The sequence below is a fragment of the Mustela erminea genome, chromosome 11 (assembly GCF_009829155.1).
Source record: "Mustela erminea isolate mMusErm1 chromosome 11, mMusErm1.Pri, whole genome shotgun sequence".
Classification (NCBI taxonomy): domain Eukaryota; kingdom Metazoa; phylum Chordata; class Mammalia; order Carnivora; family Mustelidae; genus Mustela; species Mustela erminea.
The window spans coordinates 32766513-32793297 of NC_045624.1; the positions used below are offsets into that span (position 1 = coordinate 32766513).

The 26785-nt window shown below is 39.1% G+C and overlaps 1 protein-coding gene across 1 annotated transcript in view; it reads right to left on the bottom strand.

Moving 5' to 3' along the window:
* The window catches only part of CAPZA2 (capping actin protein of muscle Z-line subunit alpha 2), a 61480-nt gene extending 45558 nt beyond the window's left edge, over positions 1 to 15922 (bottom strand). Inside the window, exon 1 of the mRNA XM_032304447.1 lies at positions 15610 to 15922. Coding sequence (XP_032160338.1) covers positions 15610 to 15648 — 39 coding nt within the window. The 5' untranslated portion in view covers positions 15649 to 15922. The remainder of the gene's footprint in view (positions 1 to 15609) is intronic.
* Between the last annotated feature and the right edge of the window lie 10863 nt (positions 15923 to 26785).

Sequence of the window (26785 nt, forward strand, 5' to 3'; positions counted from 1 at the left end):
TTTTCCTCATGTGCTGCAGGCAAGAGTGGAGCTGATGAAGCCATTCCTACTACACAGAGCATGCCTCCACGAGGAGGCTACCGAAAGAAACGAGTTTCTCTATACACTTTCCAGTTTGATCAAGAGGCCAGATGATAAGCAAAGCAAATAATTCTGATGAGCATGTGGAATCTGCACATCATGCTGGACCAACAGTGTAGAAACCAAACATTTACCACAGGGATGGGAAGAAATTAGTCACAATATCCAGAAAGATGACTACTTGTGGCTCAATACTGTGGAGCAGTGATGCCTTATTTTTCTACAGAAGTTCTCAAATCCTTGGTTCTTTCAGTGTTGCAATAAATGTAAAGAGAAGAAAAGGCACACCTGGTGTAAGAAGATACCATCAAAATCCCCAGTATCCTGGCATGCACTAATCATCCAGATAAATACAGAATACTGAACTGTTGTAATTTTTCTTTAAATATGTTTTTACCATTTACTTAAAAGAGTAAAAAACCCACAAATCCAAAGTAGGCATTATCATTAACTAAAAAAAGAAAAGTTATGAATGATCATTTATCTTAAATTTTCAATTATTTCTCTCTCCTGAATCATTCCCCTTAGTCCATGAACATTCCTAAATTTTTTTCTATCTTAAAAAAAAGTACTCCTAAATAGTAGTAAAAATTTTGAGGCAGTAATGCCTATTTTTTTTCTTCTGTTTCACTACCAAGCGTTTTCAAGAATAATTTATACTTACTGGCACCATGTCCTACTTTTCTTTAGTCAACACTTACTGAACATCTAATACAGTGAAAGTCAACCCCAGTGGCACATTCGTATCATCTAGGAGGCTTTTTCTTTTTTTCTCAGAAGGGTACAAAGGCTCCAGGCCTCACCTGTAAGTGAAGTTTGTGTATCCATGTTTGTTTATAGACTCTCCAACTGTAATCTGCAGCTAGAGTTGAAAACCACGAGTACAGGGGCCCTGGGAGGCCCAGCTGGCTAAGTGGTGCCTTCTGCTCAGGTCATGAGTTCAACGCTGGGCTCCTTGCTCAGTGGGAAGCCTGTTTCTCCCTCTATCTGCCTCTACCCCTGCTTACGCTTTCTCTCTCTCTCTCTCTGACAAATAAATAAAAATCTTAAAAAGAAAAAAAAAAAGGAAACCACTAGTATAATGTATACCAGGCACTCTACTGGAATTACAGAGAGGAGCAAAACACAGGGCCTGCTCCTGAAGAACAAAGAAAGTAAGAAAATCAGGTAAACCAATTAAAATCAGTAAATGTTGTAACAAAGGTATATACAAATTGTTAAGGGAGCACAGATAGGCCAAGATACACAGGAATGAAGAAGTCTTTGGGTCTGCTTATTGAAGATGAGCAGTTTACCTCGCAAGAAATGACTGAAAGGCCATTTCTGCAAGAAAGAAAGCATATACACACTTTTCAGACTTGGGTAATCTGGCTTTTCTTTATCTTCTTCCTGCTCCAAACTCTAGTAAAATTGCCCTCTTAAAGGCCACCACTGGAAGGAAATAATAAAGATTAGAGCAGAAATAAATGGCATGGAAACTTAAAAAAAAAAATCAATAGAATAAATCAACGAAATCAGTAACTGGTTCTTTCAAAAAATTAGTAAAATTGATAAACCTCTAGCCAGATTTACCAAAAAGAAAATGGAAAGGACCCAAATAAATAAAATCACAAATTAGGAGAAATAACAACCAACACCACAGAAATACAATACTTAAAAGAGATTATGAGAAACTATAGGCCAACAAATTGGGACAACCTAGAAGAAATTAATAAATTCCTACAAACATATAAATTACCAAAACTGAAACAGGAAGATATAGAAAACTTGAACAGACTGATAACCACCAAAGAAACTGAATCAGTACTCAAAAAACTCCCAAAACACAAAAGTCCAGGACCGTATGTCTTCACAGACAAACTCTACCAAACATTTAAAGAATTAACACCTATTTGTCTCAAACTATTCCACAAAATATGGGCACCAGGGTGGCTCAGTGCCTTAAGCCTCTGCCTTCAGCTCAGGTCATGATCTCAAGGTGCTGGGATGGAGCCCCACATCAGGTTCTCTGCTCAGCAGGGAGTCTGCTCCCTATCCTACCCACCCCCACCCATGCCTGCCTCTCTGCCTACTTGTGATCTCTGTCTGTTCAATAAATAAATAAAATCTTAAAAAAAAAAATTTTTTTTTCCATAAAATAGAAGAGGAAGGAAAACTTCCAAATTCATTCTAAGGCCTGCATTACCCTGATACGAAAACCAGATAAAGAGACCACAAAAACAAAACAACAGAACAACAACAAAACCCCCCAAAGAACAAAACCTATAGGCCAGTATCTCTAATGAACATAGATGCAAAAATCCTCCACAAAATACTAACAAACCAAATCCAGCAATACATTAAAAAAATCATTTACCACAATTAAGTGGGATTTATTCCAATCAGGTGGTTTAATGTACAAATCAATGTGATACATCACTAACACAAGAAAGGTTAAGGACCAGAAGATCATTTCAATAGATGCAGAAAAAGCAGTTGACAAAGTACAACTTCCATTCATAATAAAAACACTCAACAAAGTAGGTTTAGAGGGAATACACCTCAAAGTAATAAAGGCCATGTACAAAAAACCCAGATAGTACCATCCTGAAAGGGGAAAAACTGAGAGCTTTTCTTCGATGGTCATGAACAAGACAGAGATTCTACTGTCATCTTATTTAACATAGTCCTGGAAGTCCTAGCCACAGCTATCAGACAAAAAGAAACAGAAAGCATCCAAAAAGGTAAGGAAAAGGTAAAACTTTCACTATTTGCAGAAAACATTTACTCTATACAGAAAACTCAAAAGACTCCAGCAAAAACCTGCTAGACATGATAAGTGAAAATCAAAGTACAGAAATCTGTTGCATTTCTACACACCAATAATGAAGCAACAGACAGAAATCAAGGAATCAATCCTAATTACAACTGCACCAAAAATAATAGGATACCTAGGATTAAACTTAACCACAGAAGTGAAAGACCTGTACTCTGAAAACTATAAAACACTGATAAAGAGGTATACCTGGGTGGGTCAGTCAATTAAGAATCAGATTCTTGGTTTTGGCTCAGGTCATGATCCTGATCCAACCCCACATCAGGGTCCTCAATTAGAGCAGAATCTGCTTAAGATTCTTTTCCCTCCCTCTCCCTCCCCCTCTGCTCCTCCCCCTACCTCATGCAAGTGCTGTCTCCTTCCCTCTACAATAAATAAATAAATAAATAAATAAAATCAAAAACACAAAGAAATCGAAAGCCATTCCATGTTCATGGACTCGAAGAACACAAATACTGTTAAAATTTCTGTACCACCCAAAGTGATCTAAGCCTTTAATGCAATGCCTATCAAAATACCAGCATTTTTCATAGAACTAGAACAAAAAAAAATCCCAAAATTTATGTGGAACCATAAAAAAGCCCTAAGAGCCAAACCAATCTTGAAAAGCAAAGCTAGAGGAATCACAATTCTGAACTTCAAGTTATATTACAAAGCTGCAGTAATCAAAACAGGATAGTCCTGGCACAAAAATACAGATCAATAGGACAGAACAGAAAACCCAGAAATGAACCCACAATTATGGGCAATTAATCTCTGACATAGCAGGAAAGGACATCCAGTGAGAAAAAGTCTCTTCAACAAATGGTGTTGGAAATACTGGACATCCAAAAAAAAAAAAAGAAACTGGACCACTTTCTTATGTCATACACAAAAATAAACTCAAAATGGATTAAAGACCTAAATGTGAGACCAGAAACCATAAAAATCCTAGAAGAGAACAAAGGTAGCAACTTCTTTTATATCGGCTGTAACACCTTCTTTTTATTTTTTTTATTTTTTTGTAGGAAAACATCTGAAAGAAGTTTATTGAACAGTTAACCCTGCTTCACTCTGGGAACTTGGATTGGAGGGACAAGGTTTTTCATAAGTTACTTTAAATACTTTTTTTTTTTCAATTTATTTATTTTCAGAAAAATAGTATTCATTATTTTTTCACCACACCCAGTGCTCCATGCAATCCGTGCCCTCTATAATACCCACCACCTGGTACCCCAACCTCCCACCCCCCCCGCCACTTCAAACCCCTCAGATTGTTTTTCAGAGTCCATAGTCTCTCGTGATTTACCTCCCCTTCCCCAACTCCCTTCTCCTCTCTAACACCCCTTGTCCTCCATGATATTTGTTATGCTCCACAAATAAGTGAAAACATATGATAATTGACTCTCTCTGCTTGACTTATTTCACTCAGCATAATCTCTTCCAGTCCCGTCCATGTTGCTACAAAAGTTGGGTATTCATCCTTTCTGATGGAGGCATAATACTCCATAGTGTATATGGACCACATCTTCCTTATCCATTCGTCCGTTGAAGGGCATCTTGGTTCTTTCCATAGTTTGGTGACAGTGGCCATTACTGCTATAAACATTGGGGGTACAGATGGCCCTTCTTTTCATGGCATCTGTATCCTTGGGGTAAATACCCAGGAGTGCAATTGCAGGGTCAGAGGGAAGCTCTATTTTTAATTTCTTGAGAAATCTCCACACTGTTCTCCAAAGAGGCTGCACCAATTTGCATTCCCACCAACAGTGTAAGACGGTTCCCCTTTCTCCAAATCCTCTCCAACACATGTTGTTTCCTGTTTTGTTAATTTTGGCCATTCTAACTGAACACCTTCTTTTTAAATAGGTCTTCTCGGTCATTCCAAAATTTAGGACTTGATAATACAGGGGAGCCCTGTTCCCGAGCTCAGCTTCTAGACCCTCCCAGAGGCTGCCCCGCTCCAAGGCATTTTCTTAAATCAGGATCCAATATGTCTCTTAAGTTTCTTTTAATGTATTATAGTTTCCCTCCATTTTGTTTAAATGTCATTATTATGTTGAAGAAACTGGGTTATTTGTCCTCTACGTACTGCTTAGCATTTGTTTTCACTTAATAAATTGTTATATTCCTTCCTTTAAAAAAAAAAAAAAAAAGGTATGTCTCCTGAGGCTAGGGAAACAAAAGCAAAAATAAACTATTGGGACATCAACATAAAAAACTTCTGCAGGGCAAAGGAAACAATCAGTAAAACTAAAAGGCAATCTACAAAATGGGAGAAGATATTTGCAAATAACATATCTGATAAAGGGCTAGTATCCAAAATATATAAACTTACAAAACTCAACACTCATAAAATGAATAATCCAAAAAAATGGGCAGAAGACATGAACAGATCTTTTCCCAAAGAAAACATATAGATGGCCAGTAGACACATGAAAAGATGCTCAATATCACTCATCATTAGGGAAATGCAAATCAGAACTACAATGAGATAACCTCACACCTGTCAGAATGATTAAAATCAACAACACAGGGAACAACAGGTGTTGGCAAGGATATGGAAAAGGGAACCCTCCTGCATTGTTAGTGGGAATGCAAACTGGTGCAGCCATTGTAGAAAACAATATGAAGGTTCCTCAAAAACTTAAAAACAGAACTGCCCTTTGAACCAGCAGTTGTATACTGGGTATTTACCCAAAGAATATCAGAACACTAATTCAAAGGGATACATGCACCCCTGTATTTATAGCAGCATTATCTACAACAGCCAAATTATGAAAACAGCCCAAGTGCCCAAGAGGTTGACAAATGGATAAAAAAGATTTTTATCTTTGTATATGTATATGTATAAATGGAATATTACTCAACCATAAAAAGAATGACATGGATGGAGCCAGAAAGTACTATGCTAAGCAAAATACGTCAGTCAGAGAAAATCAAATACCATATGGCCTAACGATATGTGGAATTTAAGCAACAAAACAAATGAGCAAAAGGAAACAAAAAGAGAAAGAGAGAGAGGCAAATCAAGAAACAGACTCTTAACTATAGAGAACGAACTGACGGTTACCAGAAGGGAGGTGGGTGAAGAGATGGTTTAAATAAGTGATGGGGATTAGGAGTGCACTTGTGATGAGCACTGGGTGGTGTTAGTATGAAATCACTATCCCATGCATCTGAAATTAATATTACACTGTATGCTAACAGCTGGAATTTAAATAAAAACTTAAACAAAAAAAAGAGGTTATCAGTGATCTCCCATCCACCACTTAGTCAGCCTTATCTGCAGTTTTCCTATAAAATGGATAGTAACAGAATTACTCTGACAATTGCAAGATTAATTAATATAGTATACATAGTGGCATACAGCAGATAAAATTTGTTTTATATCCCTGTACCTTAAGTACAAACTATATTCCTTTTAATCTCTGTAATACTGGTACTGCTCCTTCTGGAACTCCTCAAGTTCTGTAAATGAGCACATACTCTGTGCTACATATATACTTCCACTTCAACAATCATCCCGCACCTCTTCCTCTCCTTCTTTTATTTTCTAAATAATAGTATATCCAACAGTATATACTCTCTGACACCTCTCCTCTTTGCTATGTCCAAGCTTCTCCTAAACGTCTTATCCCATTTTGTGGCTTTAACCCACAAGAGGGGATTCTCAAATCTATATAAAATGTCTAGGCCTGGGGCGCCTGGGTGGCTCAGTGGGTTAAAGCCTCTGCCTTCGGCTCAGGTCATGATCCCAGGCTCCTGGGATCAAGCCCCGCATCGGGCTCTCTGCTCAGCGGAGAGCCTGCTTCCTCCTCTCTCTCTCTGCCTGCCTCTCTGCCTATCTGTAATCTCTGCCTGTCAAATAAATAAATAAAAAATCTTTAAAATGTCTAGGCCTGACGGTTCTTTCCAGGCTCCATTTCTATTCCCTATCTTCTAGGCAAGTTCAAAGAGGTATTTGGTGGGCATCTCAGACTCAGTATAACTCAAATCAAACTCAACATTATTCCTCCCAGCTGTCCACCTTCCTGAATCCCCTAGCTGTTAGTGGTGGTACCACTTCTCAGTTACCCAAATTTTAACATTCAGAGTTACCCTGATTCTCCCATTTCTCCCTACATTCATTCACCAAATTCTGTTGATTCCAACTCCGAAATCTGTTAGCAATCGTATTTTTCTTAGTGTCTTGTGAAACTACTGTAAGCCAGATCTTAACACTTAACCCAGGTTCCCACTGTTCTTACTAGCTCCAATCTGTCTAGACCCATGGTTCTCAACCACAGACAATTCTGCCCTACAGGAAAACATTCTGATTATCATTACAGGGGGGAAGAGGGTGCTACTGGTACCATGTGGGCCAAGGATGCTATTAAACATCCCACAATGTACAAGACAGCCCTCACAATGTTATCTGGCCTCAGATGTCAGCAATGTTGAGGTTAAGAAACCCTCTACTAATTTAACAGAACAGTTCACCTTTGCATCTCTTACTTACAAAGTACCTGATATAACTTATACTTTGTTTTGTTCCCAGTTTCCTATTTCCTATTTCCACAACACAGAGCCTGTGTTGTGCTCTGGCAGGAGCTTGTACCCCAACTGATGTCTACCATCCTCCTAGGTACAAGTAATTTTTCTATCTTCTCAATTTCTATGAACTGACTACTTTTTGATGCTCTACCAAACATATACATATATATACACACAAACACATATAAAATATATCTGTGAATCCATAATCTTACCCTTGTGTCTACCAAACAGGTGATCAAATCACCAACCTTCAGTGAGTTTAAAACCTACTCTATGGTATTACTACTGCTACTCACAAATACTGCAGTTCTCCTTTCCTTCCAAGCCCTCCGAAATTAAGTTTATAGATGAAACCTGCTTCAGCTAACTGAAACCTGGGCAGAATGTAGTGAGCTCCAAACGTATGTGTGGTGGGGGAGGAGAAACTTTATAAACCAGTGTGCTGGAGTGCCTAGTGGCTCAGTTGGTTAAGTATCTGACTCCTGATTTTGGCTCAGGTCATGATCCCAGAGTTGTGAGATCGAGTCCTGCTTAAGATTCTCTCTCTCTCCCCGCTCCGTCCATCCCCCTCAATAATAAATAAAGAAATAAAAATTTATAAAATGAAAACAAAAATCAGTGTGCTTGCTATTCACCACATTTCCTTCCCACTGTTGCCAGGACTTAGGAAGAAAGTTTAAGATTTTTTTCTGTTTTGATAACTATAACATGCTACATTTTGTAAACTTAAGGTGTATAACATTTTACTTTGATACATTCATATATTGTAATATGACTGCCATTAACGCAATACTTACCATTACTACTACTTTATATCATTACAGTATATATATTACATTGCTGTCTATACTCATTATACTGTACATTACATCTCTGTGGCTTATGTACTACTTATTACCCTTAAATACCTTTGTACCCTTAAATTTGTACCCTTAAATACCATCAATATTATACCTCCAACTTCTGTTTTTTGGTGGGTTTCTTTTGCTCTTTTTTAACAGGTTTGGCTTTTTTAGATTTCACATATAAGTGGTATCATACAGAACCTATCCTTCTCTGACTTACCTTCTTAGCACAATGTGTTCAAGGTCCTTCCATGTTGTCACAAGTGGCAAGATATTATCTTTGCTCATGGCGGAATAATATTCCACTGTGTATACATACCAAAAAGCCCAAGTTTACAATGAAAACCTCCAAAAGCCCAAAACTCTGAGACTTCACTAAGCAGGACCTTTCTGGTGCTGACCCACATTAGACATATTATATAGAATGAGGAAATGTCATATAAAATTCCCTTCCCAAACCCACTCATGCTAAGATTTTAGGTTGTTAGTTGTCACATTATATCCTTGCTTACCTTGATTCACAATCAATGTAAGAGGCATAATTTAATGCACCACTAAAAAAGGGAAATGCTACTGATTAGTATCATAAGCCATTGATTGTACAATGCAGCCTAATTCCAGAGATCTTAAAATATGGAAAACTATGGGTACTGTAGTAAATTAAGTATGATATATTTGGTAAAAATACAAATGGAGAGGTAGTTTTTGAAATTATTTCCATTCCTTGTCTATACAAACATAGTAAACTAAAACGTATAAGGAAAGTTCTATCATTAGGTCCACAGTGAAACATGTAAGTGTCATAAGAGAAAGAAGGTAAAGATTGTACATCTAACCTTCAAAACAAAATTTGTGAAATTCTCCTTTTCTGACAACGATAGATGGTTTTTTCTGAAATGCAATAAACTTCTGCAGTAAGTTACTGCTTCAGGCAATCAGGCCTTTAGGTCAGATCACAGAACCGTATGTCAAATTTTCCCATCATGCTTTTCAACTTTAAAAACTACTCTGCAGTCTAAGGGTTTTTATATTCCATGTTTTTACATTAAAATGCAATATTCTATGTATCTAACTATCCTTATTTTATGCAGAAATGGCTCCCAAAAGCACTGAACAAGTACTACTAATTTGCTTTAATGTGCAGTCTGAAAAACTCCACTAATGGTACAGCAACCATCAAGCTTCTGTTTGCTGTAGGAATTTTTACACTTTATTGGTGCAATGACAATTCATTTATCTACTGAATGAAACGAGGAATGAATATTTTCTATATTAATAGCTTAATGGTTTAGTTTACTTTTTGGTTAGTAAGAACACAATAAATTTTACAGTAATTATGATGGCAACTTATATTACTTTCAAACATGAACAAAATTTGTGAAACTAAATTATGACTGTGTAATGAGGGAGAACTATATAAACTACTTATGAAGAATATTTAGCATGTGTAAATGATTTGAACTATAGCCAGTATCATCACCTGTTACCTTAAAGAGCACCAAAAATTTCATTCAATTATCTAAATCTTTAAAATCTAAAGCTTTATTTAGAAATGAAAATTTAGGTACACTAAATTTTCCCTCAAAATCTTTACTTCATATTCTACTTTTTAATTTTTTAAATTATTATACTTTTAAAAATATTTTATTTATTTATTTGACAGAGAGATAAAGAGCACGAGTAGGCAGAGCGGTAGGCAGGCCCTCTGCCAAGCAGGGAGCTTGATGTGGGGCTCAATCCCAGGACTCTGGGATCATGATCTGAGCCAAAGGCAGCTGCTTAACCGAATGAGCCACCCAGGCACCCCCCTACTTCTTTTTTTAAAAAACAATTTATTTATTCATTTTTTTAATTAATGAGAGAGAGAGAAAGAAAGCATAAGCAGGAAGGGGAGAGGGAGAGACAGAATCCCAAAAAGACCCCTCACAGAGTTGACAGAGTGCTTGATCTCAGGACCCTGAGATCATGACCTGAGTGGAGTCAGATGCTTAACCAACTGTGTCACCCAGGCACCCCATATGCTACTTCTACTTTTCATAAAACTGTTTTTAATTTTGTGAATTCATGATTCCTTTGTTCATTCACTCATTGAACCCTTTTGTCACCACATGCAGCATAATGACAGATGCTAAAGATACTTCTGCATGTAGGAATTCCAACAGAACGAGAGAAAAAAAGTCAGTTAAGCAGATAACTATTATGCAAAACTGTATTTAATACTAATGAGATGTCGGGGTGCCTAGGTGGCTCAGTAGGTTAAGCGGCTGCCTTCAACTCAGGTCACGATCCCAGGGTTCTGGGATCAAGCCTTATGTCGGTCTCTCTGCTCAGAAGGTTCTCCTTCTGGAAGAGAGGGTGCGTGGTTCTCCCTCTCCCTCTGCCTGCTGCTCTGCCTGCTTGTGCTCTCTCTGTCAAATAAATAAAGAGAATCTTAAAAAAAAAAAAATACTAATGGTATGTTATAGCCAGTCATGTGATCTGACATAAATCCTGAGGGATACCTAAGATTCTCATCAAAGAGCATAGACCAGGAAACAGTTCCAATACTCCAAGTGGATAAGAAGTCATCAGCAGAAAAAAAAAAAAAAAAAAAAAAACTTAGTATGTGTTTACCATATGGCGGATACCATTTACACATATCTCCACATTTCAGAGGAAACTGAGGCTGAGAGGTTACATACTTTACTTAAGGAGCTAGACATGGACTAGTATGCAGGTCTCTTTCAATTCACAGCACGATTAAATAACAGTGTATGTACTGGAGTCAGAACTATTTAGGTAGGAATGGAATACAAAGCCAGGAATACTATTTTCAAGAGTTGGGCTTCCTTGCAAAGGCAATGGAGTATCCAGCAACTACAAGTTTGGGAATAATACAAAAACGACATATTAAAACATGGCTTAGATACAGGAAATTGGAAGAATTAGTCTAGAAGTTTATAATAAAAGCCTAGCAGTGGCAAATACAAGGGAAAGACCAGCTGCAAGACAGTCTTCTTTTTTTTTTTTTTTTTTAAGATTTTATTTATTTGACAGAGAGAGAGAAATCACAAGCAGACAGAGAGGCAGGCAGAGAGAGAGAGAGAGAGGAGGAAGCAGGCTCCCCGAGGAGCAGAGAGCCCGACACCGGGCTCCATCCCAGGACCCTGGGATCATGACCTGAGCCGAAGGCAGAGGCTTTAACCCACTGAGCCACCCAGGCGCCCCTGCAAGACAGTCTTCTGACCCTACTTTTCCTCCCCTTCCTTAACCAAGTAGTTACAGAACAGGTGCAATCAATTTGCACTCTGTTCATACAGTAATTTTGTTACTGAACAACAGTAGTTAATAACATAAATAACAACAATTAATTTAATAGTCTGGTCAACTGAGAGGTAAAAACTAAAAATTGATATAAATGGAATATCTTTTCAAACAAAAAATAAATTACTTGCATAAGACAAATTTTGATGATAGGAGTGACAAGAAAATTCAGAAACAGACTGTAAGGTACAGAGCTCAAGGAGACAAAGGTTAAAATAAAGCTGAAGTTAAAAATTTGGATGACCAGAAAAATGGAAAAAGATAAAGAGAAAAATGAGCGGAAAGAGATTTCTGATCCACTCTGCATAGGAGAAAAGGGGAGAGGAGTTTATGAATTTACTTTTAGGAAAGTTCCATCTGAACACATCTCATTAACTGTCTCCTGTTTAAAGAACCACCCAATAAAAATGTGTGACTAGTGATCAGAAGAGAAGTCAGTGCTGAGCTATGGACATGAGACACATTCACAAAGATATAAAAGATGAAGCTATGGAAATGGATCACTCATATCACTAGGGAAAGGTAAGAGGGGTTATAAGGAAAAAAACCAAAAAGATCCTTTCCAATCAATAACTAAATGTCTTCCTTCTGGAGCTTTGGAGTGACTTCCCTCTGTAAGGAGGGGTGTGAAATGGAATCATGCTTCTGCTTTTAGCCTTATTCCACAATTTCAAATTCACAAAATTGCTTTACTGTACAATGTGGCTGACCCCAGGAATGGAAAACATAAACTGTTTTTTGGCCTAGAGTTTCTAAACTATGTAAAAAGATCTGTGGGACATGCTACAACAAATGAGTAACTTCAAAGCACTTCACTGTGCTTCTTCAGATAATATTATTTTCTATTAACCTATAACCTGGCCAAAGATGAAAAGGTTATTAAATTTCATAGTGGTATCCTCACAAAGCATTTATACGTGGTTTTAAAAAGCAAAGATGTGGGCGCCTGGGTGGCTCAGTGGGTTAAGCCGCTGCCTTCAGCTCAGGTCATGATCTCAGGGTCCTGGGATCGAGTCCCGCATCGGGCTCTCTGCTCAGCTGGGAGCCTGCTTCCCTCTCTCTCTCTGCTTGCCTCTCTGTCTACTTGTGATTTCTCTCTGTCAAATAGATAAATAAAATCTTTAAAAAAAAAAAAAGCAAAGATGTTATGCTAGATTAATTTCTAAAAAGCTTCCTACCTTAGAGCATATATGAAAGTATGCCAGTAACACAAAATTTTTAAATGTGTTAAATAATAAACTTTGTTCCAAAATTATCAAACCCAACACTAAATTTAGAACCCAACACTATTTAATGTTAGGTAGCTACAATTTTTATTAAAAACAAAAAGAACTATTATTTCTCCTTTTTCAATATAAGCTGTCAACAAATTAAAATCAAAGCTAAACCCAGAAAAGGTTACTATTATCAATTCTTAAGGGTTAGAGCACCAACTTTGGATTCTGACAAACAGGATTAAATACCACTTCCACCACTTCCTAGCTAGGTGTCCTTAAGTGAATCACTTAAAGCTTCTGAAACGTTAATTTACTTTTCTGTGAAACTGTAATTATAAAACCTACCTCAAACTTACAACTTATTTTCAAATGTATCATCAAGCCACCCATATACAAAGTATGGGTACTATGTAAGTTAACAGCTTCCCTTCTTCAGATCTTCAATCAATAATGGGAATTCCAATAGCTTACAGGTATTTAAAGCTTATTCTGAAAATTACAAACAAGGTGGCAGAAAAAGTAACATGATTTAAACATTAGATTAGGGGTGCCTGGGTGGCTCAGTGGGTTAAAGCCTCTGCCTTCAGCTCAAGTCATGATCCCAGGGTTCTGGGATGGAGCTCCACATCTGGCTCTCTGCTCAGCGGGGAGCCTGCTTCCCTTCCTTTCTCTCTGCCTACTTGTGATCTCTGTCAAATGAAAAATAAAATCTTTTAAAAATAAATAAATAAATAAATATTAGATTAAAAACGCCACCTTTTAAAATTCTATTTGATTCTTTATCCAACCTACTCCCAAAAGATTAAAAGAACATTTAGGTAACTAAAGTGAAGAGTGTTAGAATTTCACTTCACCAGTTACTTGAATTTAGCCCAGAAATTTGGTCAGTCTTATTCTTAAGTTACTAAATATGGCAATGAAATATATATAAAAATATCTACAAAATAGTCTTACAAAACTCAAAATAGAAACAGAAACACCAAATTCCTTCAAATTTGAATTCATCCATTTACTATTAAACCACTGTGTACACAAGTTTGGAGAATAAGATGCCCTCCCCCTCCCCCATTACAGAGTTTTGTACCCTGAGAATGCCAGATAATGAGGAACCCTGTCATCTCATTCTGAAAAAAATGTGCTATTTTAGACCTTTACAACATGGGGCAGGACTACATTAACTCCCATACCCAGTACTCTCTCCACAGCCAGATTCTAGCCACTTAAACTACTAACCACTATTTTAGTATATTTTATTTTAGAATAAAAACATGACAATCCCTTTAAAAACTTTTTAGCACTAGTTTTAAACGTGTGTGCACGCAACTGTGTACATTTTCGGTTATCAACTCCTGGTTATTTACCAATACAACACATGTGAACGCTACACAGCAACTTTTATATACACAGGGATCTCCTACCAGGTCTGTGAATTACGGAGAATCTTGTAGTTCTCCCAATCTTGTTCTTTTATTATCACTTTCACCAAAGACCACAGAGGGGGAAAAAAAATGGATTTCCAAAACTGAAGAGGCCGCCGACTTCGGCATATTCACATTGGGAAAGCGATAAAACATTATATTTCGGTGCAAGTTTACATTACAGGATATAAAAACACTTGGAGCAGAAAGTTCCAATTGAAAATACCCCCAGGCTTACATTAGGACTTCTTAAACACCATTAAGGTGTGTTTCCTACATGGCTGTACTGCTTTGGAACTTTAAAAAAAAAAAAAAAATGAACGCTGTGAAATTAAGAGTGGACATCTCAAAAACTGAAACCATCTTATTCACAGATTATGTGTCAGTCACTTCTGAGTTTGTGAAACGTCAAGGCCTTCCCGGAAAATACTTAAAATTAGTAGGGTCCCCCACCTCCCCTGGGAATGGGCCCTTACAGAAGCCAAGGGAAAAGGAGAATAAGAGAATTAGTTCTATGATCAGATTTCTCATTTTAAACGCCTGAGAATTTAAGTCGTTCGTCTGGTTTCGACGCTGTCACAGCACCGAAGATACAGCAAAAGGAGTTGCACAATCTCCCCTCATTCAGAAGTCCTAGCAGGACCGTGGAGCGCCACCAAATCGGCCCCCAGAGGGGCTGATGCCAACCACGGCCGAAACCAACTATGGGGAGAGGGTCTTTTTGTGAACAACTCCGCTGCCTCCCAGGAACACGGGAGCTGCAAAAGCCTACAGCTAAAGCCGAAAAAAGAAACGGGGGGGGGGGGGGAGGAGAGGGGGAGGGAGGGAGGGAGAGAGACTTCCACCGGGAAAGGAAAAAATCGTAGACAACCAGAAAAGGAAGCATTTTGTTTCTGGGAGGGGGCGTAAAAGGGAGAAGTGAAGGTCTGCTTCCTAAACGGTTTTTTCCCCCTTACCCCTCACCCGGGCTACTGTCTCCCGCCAGGCCCTTGAGCTCACCACCGCCCTTGGGTCGCTCCCAGGCCGGGACCGGGACCTCTCTGCAGTCCCCAGACCCGGCGCAGGGCCCCGCGGCCCAGGCGGAACGAGAGGGTCCCCAGCGGCCACCGCCCTCCGCGCCCCCCGCCCCCGCCCGGCGCGCCAGGCGCCGCCGCCCGGCTCCCACTTCCTATTTTCAGAGCACACACCCTACATGGAGCCGAGCGAAGCGAGCAGGCCCGACAGAGACCTGCCCCCGCGCGGGGCCTCGGGTGACTGACAGGGGCAGGCACTAGGGCGCAGCGACGAGAAGAGGAGGAAGGGCAGCCGAGGGCACAGACCGATGCCCTTTCTGGGCGTCCAAACGCCGGGCTGATACGCCGGGGCTCTACTGGCTCCCCGACGACGGACTCCGCCGCCTCCGCCACTCTTACCTTCTCCTCATCAGACAACTGCTCGTCCAGATCCGCCATTTTCCTTCTGGCGACAAACCGCGGCGGCGGCGGCGGCAGCGGCCACCTGACTTCCCCCTTTCCGTGCGGTCCTCCGCGCCGCGCGCCCCCGCCAAGGGAGGGGCCCGCAGCCCAGGCCGCCGCGCACGCGCCCGGGGAGCCCCGCCTCTCTCTAGCCGGCCTGTGGGGTCGACACGCGGCTCTGCGCGTGCGCGGGAGGCTGGACGGTCTGGGAGGTGGGGGGAAGAGTGGCCTACCGCCGCCTGCTGCAGGCTTGTCAGCATCCTGAGTATAGGATTCTTTCTCCACTAGTGACCATATGGACCCAGTCTGCGACGAGTACATTCTGAGCCCTTGATTATGTTCCCATCAAGCCCTCAACTCTGCCAGCTAAAATGTGAAAAAGTGTACGAATAGAAGCTTTTTAAACAATCTGTTTTTTAAAATTAATGGAAAAATATTCAGTTTTTATTAAAATATGTACACACAACCCAACCCATAATTGGAAGATTGCTCTTGGTATATTCGTGTATTCATTTAAGAAATATTTATTGGTCCTTTATTGTGTGTCAGGTACTATGTTAGTCCCTGAATATACAACGATAAGTAAAAACAAGAGAAACCTCTGTTCTCAAGAGGATCATTCTTCCCTAAACAAACACCGAGCAGCTGGGGAAGGCACTGTACTATTACAGGGGAATCCAGAGTTATGTTAGACATAGATTCTGCTTTTCTGAATTTAATTGCTAGATTAAATACAGAGAGCCCAGTAAAATTTGAATTTCAAACAAACGATGGATATATATTTCACGTATAAGCATGTCCCATGAAGCATTTGAGATATACTAAGAAAAAGTGTTCATTGTTTTCAAATTGTATTGGAATCCATTACTTTTATTTGCAATATCTGGGAAGCTTACTTGTGACACTTTAAGTTGAGCAAGTGAGTGAAGATATAGTAAAAGCTATATTATGAAGTGTCTAGGAATTTTGTTAAAATGAAATTACTGATTCAGTAGGTCTGTGATGGGGCTGGAGAATCTGCATTTCCAAGAAGCTCCCAGGTAATGCCAATGCTATAGATTTGGAGATCACACTTTTTAGCATGGCCTTAGAATTTATTAGATAGGACTTAAGACTTTAATCATTGTGTTGCACACCTAAAACTAAATCAATGTTATATGTCAACTGTATCTCAGTTTTAAAAATATCTTTAAAACTTCATTCAGGGGGCACCTGGGGTGGCTCAGTGGGTTCAGCCTCTGCCTTCAGCTCAGGTCATGATCTCAGGGTCCTGGGATGGAGCCCCACATCGGGCTCTCTGCTCAGCAGGGAGCCTGCTTCCCCCCCTCTCTCTCTGCCTGCCTCTCTGCCTACTTGTGATCTCTGTCTGCCAAATAAATAAATAAAATCTTAGAAAAAAAAAAACTTCAGTAGAAAATGAGAAACTGTTGACAACGTTTGAACAGTGACATGACATCAGAAACATGTCTAGCAAGATGAATCTGACAGCTGCAGGTAAATGACACATATGAAAATACCTTCCCCAGTTCAAGTTCCTCTCTCTATATAAAACACAGTTACTAAGTAATTTACTGAGTGTTCATACTATACAAATCCCTGTTTCTTGCAGGTGGGAAGCAAACAGAAGCCATGCTATTAAAAAGCTTATAGTCCATTCTGAGATAGAACAGGAAGGGGATGCTTGTTGACACAATTTCAGAAAAAGCGGGTGTTCTGTTGAGCATAAATGGTGCCGAGAAGATAGGATAGAGAATAAGCCACACAGTTTGGCCAGGGAACTCACCAGATATAAATAAATAATATGTTCACTCTTTTATAGTTTACAAGTCATTGCTTCATCAATTTCTCACTGCCGCCTCGTCAAGTAAGGTATTTATCAGCATTATTATACCCATTTTACAGGAGAACAAACAGAGGCATTTGTTCAAGTTTGCAAATCAAGTGACTAAATTGATAGTAGAACTCAGGCATCTTACTCTGTATCCTCCCTTCTTTCCACTTTGAGATGTTTCTTTCTTCTTCTCTAAGGTCCACCAAATAAAACTTAATGAAGGTGATTACTCTCCCAGCCTCCCAGTTTTAGTCACCATCACTTGCTGCATCAGCTTTACTTCTAGTTTTTTTTTTTTTCCTTCTTCTGTTTTTTGGGTTTCTGTTTACGTAGCAACACCTAAGGTTAATGTGTACACAGTGGGTTCTCAGTAGATGGTGTTGTTTGGCTAAGAGGCTGCTCTCTTCCTCTAGAAACCTCACCCAAATTTGGTAATGCTTTGCAATAATTTGAGTCATGCTATCTTTATAACCTTGGTGATACTTTATATGTGGTTCCTCATAGTGACACAACCAGCAGTTATGTATAATTTCTGATAATCCTTTCAAAAATCTCTAAGTACCATCCTCTTGAAACAGTTAAAAGAAATTACAGAATTCATGTACCCTAGGAATTCTGGGAAGATTTTAAGCTGTCACACAAAATAGGTATAGATATGGAATAACCATTACATGACTGCCAGTAGAAATATACTAGTATTCGTTTTTTAAAAAGATTTTATTTATTTATTTATTTGACAGAAAGAGAGAGTGAGCATGAGCAGAGGGAAGGGCAAAGATAGAGGGAGAAGCAGGCTCCCCACTGAGCAGGGAGCTGGATGTAGGGCTCCATCCTAGGATCCTGGGATCATGACCTGAGCCAAAGGCAGACATTTAACAGATTGAGCCACCTAGGTGCCCCAAAGTATACCAGTATTCTTGATAATCAGTTATTTTATGAAGAGAAAAGAAACAAAATATTATTTCCCCACACAATTCTACCTACTGAGAATTTCTATCCTTTTCTCATTTAATTTCCAAACTCACCTTTCTTCTACTTATTAGTAGTAATCTTTGCCTTCCAAATTAACTGAAGCAGAACCTGAGTTTTTAAAAAATTCTTCCTTTTGTAGTGTTTGTTGTTAAATTACTTGTATGCATCTTAATCTGTTTTCCTGTGGATGTGCTCTATATCCTGAACTAATTTTAAGCTTATCAAGGTCAGAAATTACCTAATTTCATAGAATCAAAATCTTAGAATACATCTAGTGCAAGCCTCTCATCTTACAGGTAAGTCGAGTCTTAGATAAATTAAATGACTTGATAAAAATTGTACATCTAGCTGATACCATTTGAGAACCCAAGTGTCCTGATAGATTCATGTACCTTTCTTAATACTAATACATAGTTAATATGTACTATTGTACATACGGATATACACATCATATTTACATACATACTCATGTATACATGAGTAATGTATACTCATGTATAAGATATATATAAATATAGCTTGATCATATAATATGTAATAAGATGATAAATATTACAGACTGAGCACTAAATGGCTACATAGGATATCGACGTCTATAACACCACATTATTTAATCTCTGTACTGGAAAACTGATATCTGTAGTTTAAAAGTGTGGCTTACCTCACTTCTGAGAGTAAAACCACCAGTGTTACACAACTAATATTTGGCTGTTTGTTACTCTCTCATGATCAATGAACACAACGGGTCTCAGATAATATATTTTTTTTAAGATTTTATTTATTTATTTGACAGAGTGAGATCACAAGTAGACAGAGAGGCAGGCAGAGAGAGAGGGAAGCAGGCTCCCTGCTGAGCAGAGAGCCCGATGTGGAACTTAATCCCAGGACCCTGAGATCACGACCTGAGTCCAAGGCAGCGGATTAACCCACTGAGCCACCCAGGCACCCTCAGATAATATTCTTTATGGCAATAGAAAACTGTCAAAAATCATATTTAAAAGCAATTGTCTTTCTAAATCAAGTAATTGCCTAAACTATTGATCACTTGTAGTTGAGTGTGTCCTACCTATAGTCCACTTCCTCAGCTATATTTGAGAAGGCTCCCATAAGTGGCACCCTTGGAGAAAGAAGACTGACATGAATCATTCTAGAGATATCAAGGAATTATTGAAGAAACTCATTTTTAAACTCTTCCGCTTTCCTGAATACACCGTTCTTCATAATTTGGTTCCTCCCAACTTCGACAAACCCACCTCTGCCACTGCTCCCAGTGCACATGTCATTGGAACACACAAAGTTATTCATTTAGGAATCACACTCTCTCACGCCTTTATTAAAGCAATTTTTAGAACATTCTTTGCCCTGATCCTTTAAAATTCAATTCAGTTATCCCTTTTTCTTTTGAAGCTCACATTGAATCCTCTAAAGCCAGTAATTTCTTATTCTAGAGTCTCACGGGAAGTTTTCCATGAATTTTGTCATGTATCTAGTGGTTAGGTGTACGGATTTTATAAACAGTAAGTCCTAGGTTCTGATCTTGGTTCCAGCTTAATTAACAGGGCAACTCACTCTGGAAACTTTGGTTTCTTCATCTATGCATTGAAAATAACAGTGGTCCTCCTTCATAGCTATGTTGTGAGGATTTAATGAGAGCATGCACCAAAGCAGTTAGCAACAGGCACAGGCATTATTAGCAAAGTTCTCCATAAACATTAGCTGTAATCACCATATTATAATACCAATCTCTCCTTAAGGACATAGCCCATTCCTTAATAGCTATCTGACAAATACAGAGTCTGCCATATAAGTGCTAAAAAAAAAAAAAAAACTTTGTTGGAATGCATATTGATTGAAATACTCTTTCATTTCATATCCTTATATGGGAGCTGAAAAATTGAGCTAGCCAACCTCATGGGGTTTAGAGATTCCCTTAAAATGTAGTCCTGAGACTCCAGAACAGGAGAGAAAAGGTTTTTTCCAGCAATCCTCAAATCATACAAATACTACTGCCTTTTACCACTACGTATTCAACCACCAGTGAAATATCTAATTAATTTCCTGCTCCTTAATTTCTCAGTCACTGTAAGTTCAAGGTGTCAGGATCTTCATGCAATGTCTCAAATGAGGTACAGGGCATGGGGACTACCCAAGGTGATCCTGTAGGGTGAGGCAAAGAAAGACTACAGCTTATATTTATTTCCATTTACTTATTGGAATTATTATTACAAAATATGTCAGAAAACATTTTTTTTTTTAAAAGCCCAAACAAGCAAACAAACACAGTCTACCTCTTCCGGATGCCATTCCTTTTCCTTCTTCCTATGGGTAACCACTAACCTGAATCTAATGGTCATCAGTCCATGTACGTCAGATCTTTTTCAATAAAGGCTGTTTCTTTTTCATCTTTTTTGTCTACTTAATCTGATACCAAATTCAGTAAGCATTTCTGGAATGAACTAATGAGTATGATTTCTTTGCATAGTCTTAAAAACAACATAGATAGAGAATATTAGACTAATTTATTGCTTTAAAAAAATCTCCCTGTGGGGCGCCTGGCTGGCTCAGTCAGAAGAGCATACGACTCTTGATCTCAGGATCGTGAGTTTGATCATGTTGGGTGTAGGAAGTACTAAAAAAATAAATAAATAAACTTTTAAAAAGTTAAAAAAAAAAAACTTAAATCTCTCTATATAGCAAACAGAAAAGGTGGGGCAGGAGTGAAAAATTAAGTCAGACTCAACATGGAAAGGTAAAGAGACAGAATGAATAGATTTGTTGGTAGTAAGTGAAAGACAGATCTAATATCTTTGATTATTTTTTTAGTTTTATTTATTTATTTTGAGACAAAGAGCTAGTGTAAACGTGTGCAAGCAGGGGGTGGGGCGGGGGCAGAGGAGAGAGAACCTCACTACTCTGAGATGGTGAACTGCGCCAACAACAAGAGTCAGACGCTTAACCGACTGAGCCACCCAGGCGTCCCTAATGTTTTTTATTTTTTTATGCTTAATGTCCGACAATGCTTTTAACTCTTATTTGGACTCAATAATAGCAGAATAGCAGTATAACGGAAAGATAAGTTTGTCATTAGTGTCTTCCCAGGCCATACCAACCTGCGATAAAATTGTTTTCCTACCTCAAGTGAATCCAAAGAATTGCAGGAGAACCTGCTTGAATCTCCTCATCTTGGCTCCTTGGAGTGACCTGCGGACATTTAGAGATACTTACACTGCCATCTTCCTCTGCCTTCTCACATTGGCCTTTACCACCTCTGCAGCTCCCCAGGTCGTCAGACCCCTCCCAATGTAGCTCTGCCATCTTTCCTCCCCATTTTGCCCTCATGGGCTATCTGGCTTAGTGTTTGTGTCACCTCATCTTCTTCTGGCGACTTTAACTGCACCCATTGCAGGCAGGTGCTGGATGACCCCTAGCCACAGTCCCAGGCTGTGTGGGGAGGAAGCACTCACTTTTCTTCAGTTTTCTCCCATGAGCCTCTTCTCATGGATAGAGCTGTAGCAGACACTGTATGTGCTCTGAGCAGATCCCCTTGGCATCACTTTGACTATCTCTGTGCTTCAGTGCCTTTTGCCCATGCTTCACAGAACCTGAAATTATTCCTTGGAAGACTGCTTCTTTGTTTCTGGGGCTTTCTTGCCAGCAAACACAGGCTAGGGAACTGGGAGTTTAGGTCCAGTGGAGCCCTTCTTACCCAATGGCTGTCAAATGATGAGCACAAAAACCCAGTTCCCTAGCCTCAGATCAGAACAACTCTGAGGTGTAATTTATATTCCAGATTTCCCCAGAGGGAGAAAGCCAATCTCAACTTGCCTTTTCCCTTTTCCTAGGAGTGACTGAGGTATTATGAAAAGTTATCAGATTAGAAACACGAGAACAGCAATAGAATAGAAAGTAGGTTTTGCATATGGAAGCATTTGGATCCACCAGATTGGAGGTGGGAGGCCAGTTATCAAACATGGAGCACCTCATCAGAGTTAGAATAGCCTTGAGGATAAGCCCCCAAATATATTTTTTAAAGATTTTATTTATTTGACAGACAAATATTAGAAGTAGGCAGAGAGGCAGGCAGAGAGAGGTGGGGAAGCAGACTCCCTGCTGAGCAGAGAGCCCACTATGGGGCTCAATCCCTGGACCATGGGATCATGACCCGAGCCGAAGGCAGAGGCTTAACCCACTGAGCCACCCAGGTGCCCCTAAGCCCCCAAACACTGATTTGGTTGGACTTTAATCTACTCTTGCCTCAGTCAGATTAGCCCTGGAAATAGAGTAGGGCTAATTTTGTAGGTGATTTGAAATGTGGAGAGAAACAGAGCAAAGCCAGAACTCACTGGAATTGGGTTTGACACTGTGCAAAGCAGAGAGGCGGAGGAGAGAGAATGTTGAACCACAGGACATGCTCTGTGTCTTAAAGTAACTTATATTCTGGTTGTAAAAGGCTAGAATTCAAGATATACAAAAAGATAAGCCTACAAGGCACTATGTGATAAATACAAAATAAACGGCACAAATGAGAAATGTTTTCTTTATAAGTAGGAGATTGAATGTAAAAAATATTGAAACTGGATGGAAGGAGGAAATACAGGCTTTTAAATTCTCTTAGGTATTTCTTCATCTGCTACACTGCCTATTTCATGACTGAAGTATGAATTTAAGGCATATTGCAATGTTAAACTATTCATATTTACTTTCAACCTGAATCTTAACGCTTTCAGAGAAAAATCCAGATTTCAAAGATAAGGGTATATGTGGTTACCTCTATGAGTCTATCTGCTTCTTAGATGAGTTGGCTCATTTTAGAAAATAGTTTCATGATTTCACAATATTTGACATAGTAAACCAAAGTAAGAGATTGATATATAGGAGAACATATAAGCATAGACATTTTGAGTAGTGCTAAAGAAAGGAATGTCTGCATCTTGGGAAAGTAATTTCCGTTTGTAAGAAAGCATCATATTTTCAGTCTAACATTTCTGTATTTCAGCTTATGGGGGAAATAGCTGTATGATTTCTGCCAATTAGTGAAATCATCCTGGGCCTCAATTTCATCATCCATTAACAGGGAGACGAAAGTAATGCATCATTGTGTTTTGTGAGGATAAAGTAATATATAAATGTTGCATACTTTATAAATACATGAAGCATTACTGTTCATAATTCACTGTCAAATGGAAATTAAGTTCTATTCATGCATCTTCCTTGTGGAAACCATAATGGATATATAAAATATATCCACCAATGTTTACCTTTTCATTTAAATGAAACATTTAAAAGATAATTCTTGGGGTGTCTAAGTGGCTCAGTCATTGCGTATCTGCCTTTGGCTTGGGTGGTGATACCAGGGTCCTGGCATCAAGCCCCGTATTGGGCTCCCTGCTTGGTGGAAAGCCTGCTTCTCCCTCTCTCACTCCACCTGCTTGTGTTCCCTCTCTTGCTGTGTCTCTGTAAAAAAATAAAAAATAAAAAAAATAATTCTCCCTGTCTGTTTTGATATTGTCCTATCTCATAATTGTCATGGATAAGAAGGCCTTAAGGGAATATAGGAAAGAGTACTGTTTTTAAAAATGCATATTTCAGCTCTGTCTTTTTTCACTTATAAAGTCCATTGAGAGTGAAACAGATGAAAGGGATTAAGAGTACACTTATCATGATGAGCACTGAGTAAGGTATAGAGTTGTTGAATCACTGTATTATACACCTGAAACTAATATAACATTGTATTAAAAAGTCTAATGGTCCTAGATAAGTCTCTTAATATGTTCACCCAATTCAAATTTAACATGTTCACCCGATTCAAAGACTTACTGTGAAATCTGCATGAAATAATGTATGAAGGGAACTTTGTAAAAAGTGCTGGATGAATGTAAAGAATTATCATTAAAGTACATTTTGCCTTGTGACACCAGTAACCTGTCCTTCATCTTTTTTCCAGGTGTGTCTGTAGTGTACTCGAGTCTGGTAACGCATGAACAGTTCTTCAAAACATTCGCTGTGCTTCTATTACGTATCAGCACTCAATTAGTTGGAGATGTAGCAATGAACAAAGCAGACACGGTCCCTGCCTCATTAATTATTTGGAGGAGAAACAGATAGTAAACAAATAATCATTTAAATAACTACGTAACTACAATTGGGTTAAGTGCAATGAAGATAACATACAGACTGGAGTGTGAAAGTTGGGAGATAATTCTCACTGAGTCTTTCATGTTTCTGCACTTCTTGGAAGCAGACTGACTTCCCTTTGTTCTGGATTATCTTTCTAAAGGGAGTTTTTAGAGCAAACAACCTTGGAAGATAATGTCTTCCTCCAGATCAAAGCATAGACATGTTACTTCCCACTCTAAAAGATTTGGGTTCCTGAAGCCCAAGGTTCTTCTTCAGTAATGAACCCTATTGCACTAATAAGCTTCCATCTGGATCCATTTCTGTTACCAGATGAGACTCAGGCATAAGAGAAACTAATGCAAATATGCTGATGTTCTTGGTGCTTGATGTGCTATGAGTAATAAAGCCCTTTGCCTCTGAGCAAGAGATCTTGTGTTTTCTGTCAGCATCTATGAAGCTGTAGCAGGCTAACTTGTTAGCTTGAAAGCAGAGCAGAATCAGAGACCCATTATAAAAAAGGATTGACATTTAAGCCTCTGGTCTAACCTCCCTCCAGTTCATTTTTAAAATAAATTTTATTTTACTATGAAATGCTTCAAATATGCAGACAAGAATATAGATTAGTATAATAAACATCTGCATATTCACAGCCAAGCTTTTTCAAATGCTAACTAGCATTGTTTCATATTTGCTTTAGCTCTGATACTTATGAATAAAGCATTACCTACACAGTTGAGGTTCCCTGCGTCTTCCTCCCTCACCTCATTCCCCTCTACCCCTCCCCCCTAAGGTAAACACTACCACCAGTTCAGTGTGGGTCATTCTGTGCTGTGTATTTCTCCCATAAAATATCTAATTATTTTAACAAGTTTATATGTAAATGGATGCACAAGGTGATTAAGAACTTTGATGTTCAAGCACATACTTCACTGTGTAAGGACAGGACAATATTGCCAGTGATAAATGAAGGCTTCTGGGAGAAGATCAACTGAACTGTTTTGGGATTACAATTTGGCTACAGCATTTCTGTGAGTTTATAAGTGCTCTGTCAGGGGAAGTCAGGGGGCAAGGCCATGGGGAGTCCCAGAAAACACTGGGCCACCATAATTGGCACTAGAATGTGGATCAGGTTTGAGACATCTGAAGAATAAATAAGGGGAAGTGTGGGCTTCTTGGTGTGTTGGTCCTGAGCTCACAATGGCTGACCTCCTGCTCTCAGGATCAGGTTGGAGCAGCGCATTTCTGTGGGATGGGGTGGATGTCCTCAGAGGGTCCAACAGATGGTCTTTGGCCTGGACATGCAGGAGACGGCAGGAACTTCTGCACACAGGCAAAGCAAGCCAAATACAGACACAGGCCTGATCCAGACTTACTTTGGCATTCAGCCCTCAGATTACAACAGGCATTTTTATCCTGAAGGCCTTTAGTTTGTCCTATTTCTTAAGGCACACAGTTCTTCAATCCGGACATGCCCCCCTCTGTGTCAAGTGCATAGGTATCATCTTGGTGTCTTCTTTTCTCACTACTCTGTGTTGAATCTGTTTGAGATCTATTTTGTGTCAGGTCTCCTATTTTCTGTATCCAGTGACTTCCCTTTTTGATTTACTCTTGTATTTATAGAACATACGGTCCAGAGGTTTCCTGAGAAAAGGTATTTAAGAGGTAAATTTTTGCAACTGTACATATCTGAAAATGTTTTTGACTCTCAATTCTTTCTTTTTTTAAAGATTTTATTTATTTATTCGACAGACAGAGATCACAAGTAGGCAGAGAGGTAGGCAGAGAGGTAGGCAGAGAGAGAGGGGGAAGCAGGCTCCCCGCTGAGCAGAGAGCCCGATGCGGGGCTCGATCCCAGGACCCTGAGATCATGACCTGAGCTGAAGGAAGAGGCTTAACCCATTGAGCCACCCAGGCGCCCCTTGACTCTTAATTCTTGATTGATAGTTTGGATGTGTATAGAATTCTAGACTGGAATTCATTTTCACTTAGAATTTTTAAGAAATTGTTCCCTTGTCTCTAGATGTGTGTGTGTGTGAGACCTTCTCTTTGTCCTCAGTGTTCCAAAATGACACAATAAAGTGACGTTTATGGGTCTGTTTTTATCCAGATTAGTGGGCCTGTGGTTCTTCCAATCTGGAAAATGTCGTCTTTCAGTTCTGAGAAATTATTTAAATTATTTCATTGATGACTTTGATTTTATTTTTCTACTTTCCC